At 46.7% G+C, this 17,580-nt stretch overlaps 1 protein-coding gene across 2 annotated transcripts in view; it reads right to left on the reverse strand.

Annotated features, from left to right (window-relative positions):
* Positions 1–16,742, reverse strand: part of WDTC1 (WD and tetratricopeptide repeats 1) — a 31,873-nt gene extending 15,131 nt beyond the window's left edge. Inside the window, exons 1-11 of one of the 2 annotated variants that reach the window (XM_014284942.3) lie at positions 16,369–16,741; positions 15,268–15,330; positions 9,001–9,148; positions 6,788–6,871; positions 5,824–5,870; positions 4,463–4,574; positions 3,822–4,009; positions 2,990–3,172; positions 2,577–2,671; positions 1,404–1,519; positions 196–271 (exon numbers count right to left, since the gene is read on the reverse strand). In XM_014284942.3, coding sequence (XP_014140417.1) covers positions 196–271; positions 1,404–1,519; positions 2,577–2,671; positions 2,990–3,172; positions 3,822–4,009; positions 4,463–4,574; positions 5,824–5,870; positions 6,788–6,871; positions 9,001–9,108 — 1,009 coding nt within the window. In that variant the 5' untranslated portion in view covers positions 9,109–9,148; positions 15,268–15,330; positions 16,369–16,741. Of the gene's footprint in view, positions 1–195; positions 272–1,403; positions 1,520–2,576; positions 2,672–2,989; positions 3,173–3,821; positions 4,010–4,462; positions 4,575–5,823; positions 5,871–6,787; positions 6,872–9,000; positions 9,149–15,267; positions 15,331–16,368 lie in introns of both variants that reach the window. The other variant, XM_005433076.4, reaches the window with a different exon arrangement.
* Between the last annotated feature and the right edge of the window lie 838 nt (positions 16,743–17,580).

The following is a 17,580-nucleotide window of genomic DNA, read 5'->3' on the forward strand; positions in this document are numbered from 1 at the left end:
CAGCTCACTTCTCCCCTCCAGACACCCATTTTGTCACTGTGTAGAAGGGTTTTAGAGCTCAAGGTATGAAATGCACTGCAGAAACACCTCAGCAACAGCCGTGCCCTACTTAATTTTCCTAGTTTCTGCCCACTCTGAGCTGCCCCCTGAAAAAGAGTTGTGTAGTACGTGATTTCACAATCGCATCATACTTACCCCCTGAAGTATGGCATTTCTTTGGGAGGAGAAAAGTATATGGTCGCTGTTTGTATGTTAGATCAAACAAATAGACCTAAGGAATGAAGAAAGAGAATGAAACAGTAAAAGTCAGCAAAACATAGATGCTCAAGTCACAGAAATAAACCAGGGCTAGACGGGTATATGGTTCCACATTTGTGCTTTTCTATTTCCAGTTTTCTAACTGGGAATCTTGTTTATAGATGGGTACATACAGGATGACAGCAGTACCAGTGGTGTGTTCCATTCCAGCATTGGGTTCAGAAAGAATAATGCTGAGAAATGGGAGCTGTGTCTTTCTGAAGGTAAGAAAGCCCTCTCCACACCTACAGAACTTAACAGATGACCTGACCACAGACCAACCTGCTCAAAAAGCTTCAACTCCAATAAGATATTTTAACTATTTCATTAACACAGTGATCATGAAGAAATCAAACATTCATTGACAGAAAAGGGGCAGCACACTAAACCAAGGCAAAAGTCTAAGATGAAACCAGGATTTCCTGAGAAACTTCAAAAGCAGCCCTGCAAAGCCCTAATTTAAAACTGTACTGGTATAGGAACTGACAGCTCAGATCAGACCCACAATTCATCTAACTCAACACCTTCTCTTACAGGGAATGAGTGCACGTGTGAGGAAGATCTGCAGAGGACAACCACAGAGTAACCTGCCCACAAGCGAAGTTCCTCCTTAATCCATGCTGATTAACGCTGTCAGGAGGATTTTCTCATTTCACTGATAGGCTTTACAAAAGATCCATGAATATCACCCTGCGCTTAAAATTAAAGCAATCAATATTCCAGGTGAAGGCCTTTGCTTCTCTAAGTTCCTTATTCACTAGATTCTATTACAGAAGCAGTTTGATGTTTCAAGAATGAGTTATGAAATCTTTTCTAGGTCAGCAAAGGTCAGTTCCAGAACTGTTTTTCTTCCTCTTTCAGAGAACGAAACGTGAATTGGAAAACGAGAACAGAATGCGGTTTAAGTTTGATCCGCAGTAGCATAACAAATAAATTCCTAGTACCAAGTATTTAACCTGAATGAATCAGAAAGCAGTTTAAAAATCAATCATATTACCCACAGAGAAGTTGCTATACCCATTTTCAAGAATGCACAACAACGTACAGTGATCCAACACACACAACCAAAGGTGAAGCTTTCTGCCAAACTGTAGCTGTCTCCTTACCTGCTCCCCTCCCATGTTGACTAAGAGCTCAGTGCCATCAGGACTGAAGGTGACGTACGTGGCCACCAGAACTCTCAGCCGGTTGTTGTAGTCTGGAAGCTTCACTGGAAGGTGCCCTGTGGAGAGAAGAGGGCTGTAAGTATTAGCGTAACTAGTAACTGCTGTCTTTGTCCTACCCCAGCTGCTGCCTTTTACAAGAGGTTGTTAGGAGAGTAATGTCATGAAGTGCATACACCTAAGTGGTTTTCCTTTTCCTACTGCTGTTTATTGAATCATTCCATTAGCCACCAAAACACATAGATGTGCACAGCTGCCTTTTCACAAGTTCTAGATATCAATTCTGCAAGGCCATCTCCATATGAAGTGAAGACTGGATTATAACTAGCTTGCTAACAATGAAGTCTGCAGAACACAGCAAATCTCAGTTTTAGGGACTCACTGCAGATTTGGCTTCTGTGATTTGTGGCCATCTGCAAACAAATACCTCCATCTTCAACCCTCTAATCAGGTTTCCTTAGTAAAGCCCTTGGCACAACCAAAGCAAGGCTCCTAAATATTCAGCTCACACGCAGGTTCTTTTGCTTCAGACAGCAGATGTGTTGCATGACCAATTCAGGGGACCTAAGGAATCCTCTAGTGGGACTAATTTGAAGCAAGACTGTCAAAATTGGGTCTGCTGAACATGCTGGTCTAAGATATTCTAAAAAACCCAAACATTTTGGGGAAAAAAGATAGTAAATAACGAGCACTGGAGAAGATTGTCACTAGACTGCCCAGATACCGCATTGCTGATTCGTCATCTGCAGGATGAGGACAAGCCACTTCTTTGCCAAAAAGATTTTGAACAGCAGCCTTGCTGGGACCATTTCCAGGAGAAAGGCTACAGCGCCCAGGTTATCTAATCCTTGACTTTCCAATAAAAGTACAAAAAGACATTTACACTAGACAAGAAGCAAGGCCAGCTCACCACCACACACCACTGCCAAATCAGGGAAAGTGGGCAGGTAACATAAGCAAGAATTCACAGCATAGAAGTGAAATAAACTGCAATTCCATGGAACATCTCTGTATCAGAGAAGAACTCTTCCCAGCTGTGGTTTCTTGTGTGATGGGTAGAACTCCACTCCAGGCATTAGAAGTCCCATCAGTCACCCCCAGCACAGGTCCCAGTACCTGCCACGTAGTATTGCGCCGCACCATCTGGGAGGGGTTTCTGTCTGTCACAGAATGTGTGTACTCCAGCTGAAGGACTCTGCTTCATGTTTTTTCTAGCCAAAAAGAAGAACAGTCTTATAACCACAGCATTCAACTGCTGGAAACCTGACCTATGCTGACACTTCTTGTTCACACGTGAGGGCAAGGCCTCATGCCTGTACAGCTGTGCAGTCACAAGCCTGCTTCACACCACCCCAGTGCACTCACACTGGTCAAAAAGACTGTGGGTGACAGAAAAGGCTGGGTAAAACTTCACAGTGAGACACGCAAGTGCCAGATCATTGCAATTTCCCCTTCCCACCAGAGCCTTGAACAGATTTCTGTACATTTCACGGCTGCCCAGAAGGCCCAGAAAAGCTAGTTGCCATCACCTGTGGTTGTGGATCATGCGTATGTCGTAGAGCCGTACAAAGGGTCCACTTGCTCCTACTGCTAAGTAGTTGTTATCCTGGGGGTTGACCGTCAGGCATTTGGCCTCCACCAGCTGCCCGCAGTACTCTGTCAGGTCTATCAGGACTTCGGAACGTTTGCTGTTCTCTCGCAGATCGTACTGTCTGCAAAGGGAAGGGAGAGTCAGGCAATCCATGTCACTAGACAACAGCAGCAGTAAGACAGGTCAGCTTTCCGTGGTGACCAAGCTGAAGACCACTCAAAGCAGCACCTTTATACTGCTCAGTAGTGACCTACACCTCATTATCTGGCTTGCGCATGATGAGGTGACACAAACGACATTAACAGTCATTTGTGCCACAGGTTACTGGAAGCATCTCAGTTCAATACACAATGTCAAAATAACCATGAACACCAATTCCCTAATGTGCACAGATTTATTCAAATTAAACTCCAAGTCGTGACCCCACAAACAGTAGCTTGTACGAAAAGTGGAACAAACTCTCGTAGCAACATTACTCATTTAAGCATCTCAATGACTCTGGAGGGAAACGTCACTTATTGTTGTATCTCCCTTCCATTTGACATGTTCCTTTCTTGGCCTCCCTTTTCAGTGGAGGAAAACAAAGGAACTGAAGAGAGAATTTATCAGCGGAGTCTACATTTCAAGATGAATCCTTCCAGTTTCAGGAAAGGGAGAGATTAGCTTAAGCTCTTCAGTATAGAGACAGTCTCTTTTCAGATCTGTGCATAGTACATACTGCAGTAGATCCTAATCCAATTAATGTGGGGGCAGAACAACTAGTTCTGTACCTGATTAGCCCATCTTCTGCTGCACTCCAGAAGGTGTTAGGCCACATGGGAGCTGTGGCAATCCGTTTAACTCTGTTGGTGTGATCTCCAAACATGTGGATGGTCTCCTTGACAGTCAAGTCATGGACATGCACCTTGGAATCTGCAGCTCCCGTGATGAGGATCCGATCCCCTGAATGTGGCAAGAACTGTGGGAGATAGATTTGACATTCAAACTTGAGAAGTGCTGAGGCTGTTCACATAGATACCGCTGAGCTGTCCTGGCAGCTTACAGAGCAGCTTGCTTTAGGAACACGGGACGACCCATGTTATTACCTACATTTACACATACGCCCATGTGCACACTCAAAGAGTCACCAGCTACAGTAGCACACAAAATAGTCTCTTCATCACACATCCCAATTGCTACAACCATTTCCTTTGAATCTACAGAGAGAATGAGATGAGCCTGGGAGATGCATAAACTAAGAAGTGCAGGTATTAGATCTAATGCAATTCTTTCCTAACATTAGAAATACTAAATTATTGGGGGTGGAGGTGAGCAGGAATTGACTGCAGGAGAACGTTTTCCAGCAATGATCTATTCTCCTGCTGCTTAGGCTGCTGATTTTGTTAGCTGTTCATTCCTTCTAACCGCATACCTTGACAGAAAATATGTTTGCAGTATGTCCCGTGTGCATAGAAAGGAGTTTCTTGTGGTGCAGAGGATCCCAGACAATGGTATGCTGGTCATCAGAGCCAGAGGCCAACAAGCTGAAAGAAACAGAAGTATGCATCACATATTCTTCTGCTCTAAGCTGTGACCAATTTCTTAGAGTGGTTTGACCACAGACAGCCATTAAGTTAATTCAGCTCTAAGAAGCCCACTTCCTCTCTCTTTTCCCAGCTATGCGCTCTTGTTGCTCCCCATGCGCCAATCCATTCAGCCTGTTCAGGGAGCTAAACCAGCCAAATATCAACTCCATAGAAAAGAAAAAAAAAAAAACAGAAAAAAAAAAGCGAGTGTTTTTCGTTGGTTTAGCTCATTGAACCAGCTCACCACAGATTCAGATGGCCCAGGGGAAAACAATAGGAGCATTTGGTCAACAACAAAATGCAGAGCCTCCATTTTCCTTATTAGCCTGGCTGCGTTAACCGTGCCACATCATTCCCGAACCCAAGCCAAGGCTTTCATTCCTGGACTTCAGATGTGCCCAAGCAGTCCCAAGCCAGGGCTCATTTAGTGATTCACAGGCAGTTTTTTAAGTGTAGGGTGTGGCAGGGGTGCTGCAAGGCGCTGTTTGCCTTGTACAACTACCTTCACTTCAAGTACAACTACCTTCATTTCAAGCAAAAGAATCTGACATCTGCAACTATCAGCTGTTTTAAACTTATTTCCTTGTAGCCAGATCTCTTTCAAGCACATGAAATTTTCACTGGTAAATAATTCTGAAAAGTACCAGACAGCAGACTTTGGATCTTGTAAGAAGCGTGTCAAGAAATACACGTTCGTTCTTCCTTCCATCCAGTCATTTCTCATGCAGATACTCTTCATTCCACGTGATTAACAGAAATGGTCTTACATTTAGTTTGCCTCGAAAACTGCAGAGGGGTAAATGCTCTACCTCTCTCCCTTATATATATCTGTGTCCCCCAGCAGAAGCTTTTAACGGCATGGTGAAGGGGGTGGGGAAATGTCACCACCAGCTGGGCAAATCCTAAAGATCCATTATAATCCATAATACCACTTAAGAGAAGAGTAGCAACCGTCAATCTCCACTGCTTAGTCTGACCATTTCCCTTCTGAACTCACTAGAGGAGCATTTCTAATAATATCTGGATATATTTAACAAAATAAAGCTTTTTTGAAGCATAAGCTCTACTATAGCCCCAAACTTTGAGCTTGAGCTCCTGTTTAATAGAAATGGGAAGCAGTGCTTATGATAAAATGACCTACATCCTACTCTTGGGAGAACCTGGGGTTATCAGTTTGTTGATCCCCTGAATCAAGCCAAATACTTACTCTCCTTTTTCATTCCATTCTAGACAGTTGACACACCCAGAGTGACCCTGAGCAAGAAAAAAAGGGAAGATGGTATTACACAAATTTCAGACTTATCCAACAGAGCTGTTCTAAGGACACAATGAGCTCCCCGCATATAACAACTTGTTCCAATACAAGCAGGTTTTGGTTTTTTTATTCCAGCTCTGCAAAAAACCACCCACAGGACAGATAAGCATCTCCAGAAAAGACAGACATGCTATAGCAGTTGGGGTAGAAAAGGCAAAATGAAACAAATAACAAAAAAAGTAGCATTGAATAAAATGGCAGTTTAGTCTCACAGGCTACAGATTAAATCCCGCTGTACACATGGAAAGGTGACTTTGCTTCAAAAGCCCTTGGCTAGGCTGACAAATTACATGTACAGGTTCTCTGGGAATGCAGGGAAAATGCACTTTCGATAACTCTTTTAGAAGCACCTTGCTGCTGGGTGACTATATCATCCATCTTCATCCAACTTAACTGTACCAGGAAAGACTAGGGGAGCACCGAGTAGCATTTGATACGGAAGATGCAAGTGAAAAGGGGGACAAAAGAATCCTTTCCTCCTCCAAACCAAGACAATCTTAAGATCTTCCTAAGCTGTGTCAGACTGCAATACAACAACCTACTCTTTAGGCCACACACTGCACTCTTCAGCATTGGAGCTGAGTATCTTGAATCGTTCATAATTACTGTCTTCAGGCACCACTGCTGGGATTAGCTGGTACAACCCATTAAAGGCTCGCTTGTAGGTGCATTAGGTAATGCAGAAAGCTCACACAAGATCTCACTGAGCTATTCCTGGCTCTAATGCAGTTTAGAGGACTAAGCAATCAGTGCCTATCCCATACGAGAGAATTCCATACACTCTTGCATGCTGCTGTTTCTGCAGAAAGTTGTCCAAGCAGCAGCTCAGTTTGCTCTTTAAACACTGTCCACTTACCTGCAATTCTGCTTCTAGGCCCAGGCGACGAATGAATGGATCAGTGACATGATAGTGTCGTTCGAAGCCCAGCGCACCCCTCTCCTGCACAAAGCAGACAAGCACCACACTGACTACAGCAAACAAGACACTCCTTTTCCCCTTTAAGACTCAAGAACTTGAAAAACCAAGCAGGGACCTTGCCCGCTATTAGGGTGTCCGTAGCATCAGGTACCTGTCCTGTAGCAGGGAGACATCATTTACATCATCCCCAGGTAGGCACTTTGTAATCCTTACCCCTGAACTGGTTTTAAATGACTTTTATCCAATTGCCAGGCTTCAGCAGGGTAGCCAAGACAAGGTGTGAGAGGCCCACACTAAGACAGAATAAGTTGCCTGCTTTGGGCCAGAAACAGAAGATGCAGAAGAGCCTGGGAATGCCTGTCATTACCCTTTGGCATGGATTTCAGAAGCAACTCGCTCCTGACGACTGCAGTACTAGACCACAACTGCTCAGAAGTCTGCCATTACGCAGAATCTGTGCTGAAGCACCACCAGCACGGGGCAAAGTATTGGGGAATGTAACTGAACAACACCCTTTAGAGATGGCTTCTTTCATCAGAAATGGTGTAGGAGCGCGTAGCTGCAGTACCACAGCACAGCCTGTTCTACAGGGAAGGGAACAGCTGCCACAGAACTGCGTCAGTACAAATGAAGGTGAAGAAAAGCAGGACAGTTGTTTCCCCTGTGATCTCACAGGGTTCACAGATGCATTAGCAGATGGCTTCGATGAAAGAAGGCCAACTGCAGAGGCAGGCATGAAGAAAAGGGAATGCAAGTCATATTTTGGATGGAACATCTAATGTCCAAGGAGGTTCCTTCCTAGGACCTGATCCAGCCTTGGTTCTGTCCCATGCCACGCTACAGTCACGTGAAGACAACTTAAGCCTTCGTTATCACCTTTTATAGATGAGAACACGAATGTCAAAAATTGCACTGATGGCACTAGGAACATGTTTGTAGCCACAGAGCAGACAAAGAACTAGCATTCGACATTACAGCTCTGCAGACCAATGTTAACAAATGAACTCCACACAACAGCAGCTATTTGAAAATGAAATGGAGACAAATATAAGGGGACTGGAGGAAAAACAAAACAGGCTTTTTGTAGTAACTTCTATTACAAGCTTCAAACCCCTTGACACATTTTTACGGATAGCATTCCCAAAACGCTGCTAGGCCCGGTGCAAGGTGCTGTGGTTATAATTGCCTTGCTATTGCAACCTCAGTGGCTTTGTGAGGTCTGTGCAGTAGGATATTGCTTTTCCTACAAGGAACTGACAGACTTTGCAATCTTCCCAAGGTCACACATGAAAGTCTTAACAGAGCAGACAGCGTGAAAAAGTCCCAAGCTAATGCTCTAACCACAGAACCATCCCTTCCTTGTTAGAGCAGCAAAATAAATCCTTGCACACGGATTAAACTACAACCTTATAAGACAAAGTTTGGTACCAAACTGTAAAGTGAAGTGAGCATTCAAGCTCCTAGTTCCTCATTCTGGCCACTTTTGTGAATGCTGACTACCAGCAAAGCTGCAAATGATTTAAGGCCTCAGAGCCCAAGTAATAATTGCCTATTGTGTCTGCTGCAGCTAGTCCTTTCACGTTAAGAGATATTTCACAAATGCAGCCATCAGATGACTGATCCAACCACTGCAGAAGTTTTTCCCCTACACAAAGGAAGCAACACACCACTCTTTAAAGAAAGAGACAGAAAAAGACTGAGACAGAGATCATTAGCTTTACTACAGTCAGAAAATACCTTTGATGGCAAGATCACACGAAGAGAACACATAAAGAAGCAGACAGAAAACTCATGAGGGAAGATAGCTAAGGGTCCTTTATGGTGCCCAAACACAAGCAGCCATATTTCTCTCTCCAACATTGTACTTAAAAGGAACAGACCTGCTCATGTCAAACTAGCATGGTGTGCTCCTGCTAGGGAGAAGAACTGTATTTCTGTTATGTCATACTTCATCCCAGCCCTTCATTAAGGATAGTAACAGGTCCTATGTGTTTGTTCTCTTAAGCTTCTTATACAGCTTATCAATATATAAGTAGCAGAGATCTTTTCAGAAGTAAAGGCAACACCACAAGCACCTCCCAATCCAGTATGAACACCGATTCTCCATCTGCTCTCCACCCAACACAAGCGAGCACTTGGCTAACACATACCTTGATCTGTCTGTGGATGATGTCTCTGGTAATGTTTGCTTTTGCCATCTTCTTGCAATGGGGCAGACGGAAAGAAGCTATCGGAAGAGCTGCTGTGCATCCAAGCATGCCAACAGGGCAAAGATCCACACTAAGAGCATTTAATTACCTGCAGGATAGAACAGGGAGGGTACAAAGGCAGGCATACAAACATGTTAGGCCATTCATACACAACGTCAAGTACTTTATTTTCAAAAAAATAGCGGTGGCTAAGAACTGAAAAGTTTTGTATGAAGGGTCCGTGAAGAAACTCAAGGATGGGAAGGAACAATGTAAGACTGAACAATGTCTGACTTAAGAAGCCATCCCTAGTTTGTGGGGAAATTTGCAACGAGAACTCCAGCACTGCATCAGCCTAGAAAAGCCATGTTTCTATGCTAGCAAAGACCCTGCAAGTCCCGGGTAAGCATCCTGTTTCACAGCTTGCCTCCCACCATTACATGTTTACTCATGCCCAATTTCACATTTGTTGGCTCTACAACCAACAAGACTTCTTATATTGTGAATAAACAAGGCATCAATATTTTTGGCCACCTCTTCTCTCTCATTTGCTACATTTGATTATCAGCCAAAAAAACCCCAACCCAAAACAAAAGGGCATTAGTGTTCCTTAGAAATCACAACAGCCAACCACCAGGTGACACTGTCATCTGAACACCCCATTACTTTAGTAATAGAAAAGGGGTGACCATATAAAGTTGTATTTCCAGGCAAAATTAAAGAGTTTTTCACACTCTTGATGGAGTTCCATATTTAATGCACTAACCTAAACAATTTAAACCCCATAGAATTAGCTACACCTGCCTGAAAACATTCAAATCACTGTGACTGTCACAACCCTGCTCTGGACAGGCTGCCTAGCAAAGGACTGGTTAGTCTCTGAGAAATGATGTAATTCACCTCATTTACATACTGCAGGCCCTGCACTGTGCCATTTCATTATTTCTACAATTCTCTTTAAAAATTAAATTTAAATATCCGTTTTGTCCTATGAACCCAATAGTTTTAAATTCTGTTTAAAAGCATTCATAAGCAGAACAAGCCAAAATCTCCAAATGTGTCCTCTTTTGAATGAGGAAATGCCGATTCATTGAAACAAGAACATTTCACAGAAACACGGCAACAAATAACTCCGCTGAGGTCAGGCAGAAGTTTTGATAAACCTGCCTGATTATCTACCGGTTCATCTGTCAGGTTGCTGCAAAGCGAGGGCTTCCATCGTTAGCGACTTGAGGGCTGTGCAGCCATACTGCAGCTTCCACTGCACAGCAAAACCAAGGCTTCTGCACCCCGCGATCCCTAAAGTCCTGGGCTTCAACTTCAATTTGCTTTCAAAAAATTGTTAGTGTGCACACACAGGCATTTCCCCATGGGTAGGAAGGTCCAAGAATTCACGTTTCCTCACCGAAAGCAGAGTTTGTCCAAAGTGGAAGCTTAGATTGCTTTCCTAACACTGCTGGCTCCTCTGTGCAGCTCCACAGTGAACACTGAAACATCACTAGACCTACCGATAGCAAGAAAAGCCATACAAACAAACTGAAAATCGGATTTTCTTGCAGTGAGCTCCTAAGTAGGATTTTTAGGGTAGCCATGGGATCTCTCCAATATAACAGCCAGAGAAAAGGCAGAGCTGTCTGCAGGTCTCTGAAGACGAACAGTCCTACTGCAGACAGCAGAAGACAAGCAGCCCTCACGGTTGCACCCCAGTCCTCTTCTGTATGTATGATGAGAATAAAATTCATAAAATTCCCACAGTGAGAACGCCATCCTTGAACACAAGGCAAGCCAGGACAGCGGGAGGACTCCACAAAGCAAGCCTGCTCCCAGTCCATACCCAGCGAGGGCTAACGAGGCTGTCCTTTCACTGGGACCGATTCAAACCCCAGACATATACGTAGCAGGCCAGACTCACCACCATCCAAGTCTAGTCTCTGCAGCAGATGTGTCCAGTAAGCCAGTGGCCTCTGTCACACATCTCGAGTTCACTGTGGCAGAAACAGCTCAACTCACCCCCCCAGATGTTGGAGCAGTCAGCCGAGATCTTTTTGCACCCCTTCATCTGTTCTAGTGCATAAATTGGGGCTCCCCTAGAATCCACTGGCCAGCCTGAAACTGAGCAGTGTGCGTGTATCCGTTCATCACATACATATTTAATTCACATTCCTTTTACTCCAGAAGTAGCACCAGGAAAGACGGGAAGACACCTCATGTTTTAAGCATCTTTAACCTCACACACACTCATGTTAAGTAACAAATAGTTGCTTCACTCCCAGGCTTAACAGCAAGAGGCAGCACTGTGACTGCATTTATCATCAGTATTTCACACTAATTCTTGTAGTAGGATGATTAAGCTATCAGATTTTGATACCTTCCTCTGGCTTTCCACATGAGCTTAGCGTGGGTAATTGTTTTGCCTGTTTATGGAAGCAGAGTCTATCTGGAGACAACAATAACTGCCCTTAGGAACAGCTCACAAGCACGGGAAGGAGAGGAAGCAGGTACCTGCAGCAAAGTGCCTCGGCACAAGGGCAGGTGGTTCCTGCTGGCTCTGGAGCTCAGAGGTAAACAGGGGAAACCAGGACAGATCCATGGCTACTTGTGTGCAAGGCCAGATCGACATAAACATGCCAGCTAGGCTAAATAAACTACATTGCTGGAGACATCCACAGGGATGTGGTTGCCAAGCATGCTTTTTTTGCGAAGTTCTGTAAGCAAGAGGACTGCTAACTCAAACAGCAGCTTCCAGTTTGGATAGACTAAACATGCTGGGATGAATGGTATCTGTGATCTCTCTCCTGCAGTCTCTCCAGACGCTCTTACCAGCTAACAAGCCTCCACCTGCCCTTCTCCTAGGCTGGATCCTCACAGACTGGCCTCCTTAAACCCTCAGTACACAAATATTTTCTCCATCCACAGCTGCAACAGGGCAGAGACCCTCCATTGTTCTGCAGTGCCTCAGCTGCTCACCCCCTCAGGCAAGGGACTCTGGTACTCATTGTACAAACCCCAAGATCTTCTTACCTCTAATTTGTATCCCAAGGCTCCCCTCCTCCTCCTATTAAACACACCAGCCACCCAACCTCACACAGCACTTCTCCGCAGGAACCCGTAACCAGTGACTGATGACAGTTAAACAACTTCTCCGGAGAAGTGAATGATCCATTAACCCAAGGTACATGGTCAAGAGACACGAGGGACAACATTCCAGCATCTTGTCCACAGCTTTCCACTCTTCCTAGTGCTTCCCCACAATGTGCCCAGACTCCATCTGCAGTCCCCCCTCTCCAAGCAGCACCTGGCTGACTACTCTTCCTCCCTACCAGGCAGGGACTGCTTGTCTTCCTCTTTAAAACCAGTTTAGTTTTCTTTTCATCTTAGGACCCCAAAGAGCCCTAATACCATGCCAGAGCCAAGCAGGCAGTCACCACCCCACTGCTCTCTTAAGAGCCCTGGAAGTATTTCTGTCAGACTTCCTACCTCTAGTCATGGCTAATTTCTAAACAGCTCCATTTTATTCAACTCCTATCTAGCAAGAAATGGCACCAAATGACCTGAAGGACACGCATGGAGAAATGCATGTTCATGAAAAAAATACAGATCTCCCACACTACAGACACAAATAACCCATAACAAGAGGCCAGTTTACCGCTAAGTAAGTTACTGCAAAACCACTAACACACTATAAATCGACTCTTTGAGTGTATGAATAGGATGCTCAAAGGGAACAGACATCCAAACCCCCCAAAACCTACCATCCTTAAGAAAGACTCAAATTCCCTTGCTCTTCAACAAAGTCCCCACTGCCACAGCATTTTATACCTTTCAGAACTCTGAGACACACACACACTGGCTGGAGGAGACAGCAATACAGAGGAGCTTGCTCTATCTGCATGTGGTTTTATGATTACAGGTGGGTTGCGGCACTTCCCAACTCTCTGGACAGGTCATTGTCAGCTGTGGTAACACAGAGGTGTTCTCAACAGACTGTCATTCAACAAGAGATCAACACATCTTAACTTTATTTCTTAAAAGATACGGGTGAAGAAAATCATCCATGAAATCAGCCCTTTAGTTGACAAAGCAGAGTAAGTCAGAGTTTAAACAAAACACCTGATGCAAAACTGATGTTAAACATGCTACTATCAGCATCCAAGGCTATGCTAGCAAATTGTTCGGTGTCTAGTATACCTGAGATGCTGGTGCATGCTTTTAACATTCGATCATTAAAAAAAAAAAAAAAAAAAAAAAGGGACAGGCTTGAAAAAAAACAGTCAAACAGGAATGCACAAGCCTAAGATGTCTCTCTTGCCTAGACAGGGCTTGGTTTGGCTACTGAGTGTTGTAAAATGCTTAAAGGTCTCCAGGAATACTTGTATATGCTTGGCCAAGACTCCAAGAGCCTTTCTTGCTTTCATGATGCTATTTTTTTGTTGCTCAACAGGTACTCCACAAAGGTTTTGGAAATCTGAAATTACCGTGGAATCACGAAGAATTATGAAGTCCCAAATTCTCATTCCAGGTCAGATCTTGTCCATTAACCACAACTGGTCACAATCCCAGACTCACATTCACCACAAATATAATAGTTACCTAGTTCTCGAGTTAATACGTGTAAGAGCTCCTACTACGAAACAAGCATTAAGTGCTTTTAATGCTAAAGATTATATTGACCACCCCACTGTACATGTAGATCAACAGTCTCTAACTATGTTAGAAATTGACCCTGGCATAAAGCATAAAATCCTCTAAGATTTGTAGGTCTTCTGGAAAAAGATATAATCAGACAAGAATAAACTGCGCCTCCCATTTCTCAGACACATATAAGCTTCCAATCATGAAGCCCCTTCAAAGAGTCTGTCCATTTGTTAACACTAAAGGCATGTAAATTGGTATAGGATGTTCCTCTTCCAGCAAAACCTCTGCTTTTTATTTCAGCAAAACCGCTGTGCAAATTCTGTTCACTTTTAGATATATTGTTTCCAAAACCATTCATGCAGTTCTCTGGCTTTCAACTAAACCTGCACAAGCAACTCATGAAACGACAGGATTAAGTCCCAGTGACGAGGAACAGTTCAGGGTAAATCTGCACTATTGCTACCAGTGATGACCCCACAAGCAGCTTCACTTTGCTACACATAAGAGATCATCATGATCTTTTTTCACCATTTATTAGATGACACCGAAGCACGTTTCTCCATCACCCCTCCAGAGCATCTGTGCACTCAATTCCAAGCAAGGACAACAACCTCACATCCCTCACTGTTACAAACCTGCCTGAAATACCCCAGACAGGACTGAAAACCTGGGATCTAGTTACAGCTGTCACCTCATCCACAGTTACAGCCTCTTCTCAAACTATATACACCCTGAAGCATAAAGAGGACCATCCCACCTGCAGTTCATTTGTGGACTCTTCTGCTCCTGCAGTGCAAAGCTCCAGAGGCAAAAAAAACTTTCGCAACACTTGGCCTTTAAATCTACAGTCAAAAATTAACAAGCCCCACATTTCTGTAGGCTGTGGGCTCAAAACTTGCTAGGCTGTATTTATGCGGACAGTAACTTAAGAGCCCCTTAAACTCCTGCAGAAGTACACTTTCCAAGGGTGCTTTGGGGTATGGGGAGGAAGATTCTCTGGCTTTCCCCAGCTGGCTCTTCGAATTTTTCCAAAACACTTGCTGTAAGTCTGGAAACAAAGCCTTGACACTGATAATGCAAACAGTTTAGTCATTTTTATATTGAACAGTCCCAATGCAGCTAGGATTTGGGGGGTTGCTCCTTTGCTTGAATGTATTTTCCCCTCACAGAACCACCTGCACACACACACCCCACCTCACACGCACAGTAACACACTGACACAGAGAACTGCTCTGCAGAGACAGGCTTCAAAGTTCAAACCTGGGGACCACTGCCCTTCAAAAAAGCTCCATCAACACTAAGAAACTCCACAAAGCAGCAGGACTCATTCTGAAATCAGAAATCCTAAATAAGCAATCCAATTCCTAACTGTCTAGATGCGCCCAAGTTTCTCAGCCTCCAAATTCAAGGTCATTGAAAAAGCAGCACTCTGCATGCTACAAGCCTTGCAGATACGCAACTCAGCCCAAAGGAAGATTCCTATGACTCTTCCCTTAAGCATCTATAAATTACTTCACCCATCCAAATACCACCTCGGACCCAACTCAGCAGGCTTCTTTAGCCTCACAACTTTTTTTTCCCTAGCCTCTTTACCTTGACTTTCCAAGAGGTCACGGATCAAATCAAAATATATACGTAGATCTTTTTTAAACAAACCTAGAGAAATGAGAGGAAATGACCTGGTTAGCAGCAAACACCTAGTAAAAAGAAGGTTTTGCTACAGCTGAAGGAGTTGCCAGGAGCAGCAGTTGCTCCCCAGGACAGATGGCTCAGAACACGGAGCCAGCCAACAACAGAGGAAGGAGCTGCTCACAACAGAGGTGGACAGGAGAAGAGGTAGGATCTGAGACCTGACAGACCCTGCACAAGAGAAGGGTAATGTCAGGGAAACTTTGAAATGCCCGGAGCCGCTGGCCCACGCAGTGGTTATAGCTCAGGCAGCAGCCCTCTAAGCTGGCATCCCACCTCTAGCCTTCATCCTCCAGATGACACGGCCATCCACAGGAAGAATGGGAAGATGCCAGCCAACACCTCAGCACAGCACAAGTAACACCCCGATGCCCAGACCCACATGGCCCAGTAGCTCCAGGAAGGAGTCTGGACACCGGGCAGAGGAGGAAAGGCGGATCTGCTCTCCATGGAAAGGGGCTCCAGGGCACCCACTGGGGCAGGGCAAGTTCCACTCGAAGGCTTTAGCAAGGGAAAGGTGAGCAGGGCAGGGTCAGCCCTTCGGAAGAGGGAGAAGACCCTGACAACAGGGCATTGCCAGTTCTGGGAAGGGGAAAGAGAAGTCAAAAAGCAGGGACTACACCTGGCAGTGGGGCAGGAACCAGCCAGGGGGTGCAGGTATCAATGGGGCTGGGGGGAAAGCAGGGCTGGGTTAGAGGAGGAGGGCAGGCAGAAGGGATGGGGAAAATGGGGGATGAGGGGCTGGGTAAAGGAGGGCTTCTTGAGAGGGATGGGCAAAGAGCTGCGTGTAGAGGGGTGCCTGAGGGGAGGTAATGGGGGGGTGGTGCACCTGACAGGGCCTGGGCTGGGGGGCACTGACAGGGGAGAGGGGGAGAGCAGGGCGGGGGGGTCTGTCAGGTAAGGGAGGGAAGGGGCGGGGGTCGTAGCTGCCAGGGAAGGGGTTCCGGGGGGCACAGCTCCGGGGAGGAGGGGCTGCGGGGCGGGCGGGGCCCACCGGACCGTTACCTGTCAGGCCTCCCGGGCGCGGGCGCAGCGGGCACTGGAAGTTGCGAGGCTCCATCCATGCGGGGGGAGAGCGGGACCGAGCGGATGGGGGAGGGCACCAGAAGGGCCCCGCAGGTACTGGGTGCCGTCCCCGGGGCGCGGGGAGGGCCCTCAGGCGCGGCCCGGCCTAGGCCCCGGCCGTACCCCCCCGCCCCTTCCCCTGTTTACCCCCTCCAGCTGTCCGGGGCTCAGCAGCACCCCCCGCCGCCGCTCGCCCCGCGCAACTCTGCGCATGCGCCACGCCAACTGCGCCACCACCCGCCTCGCACCCGCAGCGACCCCGACTCCACGCAAATGGCGTAAGTCGCTTTCGGGAATAGCTCCCCGGCCTGCCCTCCCGGCCGCCACTGCCCCTGATGGACAGCTCCCTGAGCCAACGGGAAGGCAGAGCGCCACGTGAGGGCTCGGCCAATCGGTGTGGAGGGGAGGGAAGGAGCGCGGCGTCGCGAAGGGGCTGCTGGGAGTTGTCGGCGAAGGGAGTTATGGCCGCCAGCCTTGGGGCCTTCGTCTGCCGCGCTGAGCCTCAGGGCCTGGTCACATTCCTCCGTCTCTCCCGCCAGGCCTTGCCGCGATTCTCCTTCCCCCATCCCCAAACCTGCGGGCTGCTTAAAGCCAGCCCTCGCTGCTCCCGGCTCCACTCAAGCTTGCAGGCCGCAGCGGGGCCTGGGCCGCAGCTGCCTCACGAACTCGCCCCAGTGGGGGCCCGGGCTGCGCCGCACCCGCCCTCAAGGACGGCCTGGGTCGGGGACTTGGGCTTTGCGGCCCCCGTTTCCATGACCCTGTGGTCGTCCCGTCGCTGCGGCTAGGAGCCATCCCGCACGGATCACCCTGCCGCAGGGGAAGCCGCCAGGCCAGTGCCTCCGCAGCGTGATCTCCAAGCAGCGGGTTGTGACCGAGTCCCTGCGGAAGAGCTGATCCCTGCCCGCCGGCGTTTGGTCTTTCTACCAGCAGTTCGTAGAAGTGAAGTGCACAGCTCCCGCCGGCTGGACAAAGTTTTTTAAGGGAAAAAAACCCAGGAAACTCTCTGGAAAGAGCCAGGGGGTGGCAGTGTCTGCAAAAACCTTCCCTTCACCTTGCCTTTCCAGCTGTCCAGCACACCCGGCCACTGGCTCTGGGGACCCTGCCACCAGACCTTAGGGCAAAGGCAAGACTGGCATTTCCACTAGTCCTGAT

Source organism: Falco cherrug, chromosome 3 (assembly GCF_023634085.1).
Source record: "Falco cherrug isolate bFalChe1 chromosome 3, bFalChe1.pri, whole genome shotgun sequence".
NCBI lineage: Eukaryota > Metazoa > Chordata > Aves > Falconiformes > Falconidae > Falco > Falco cherrug.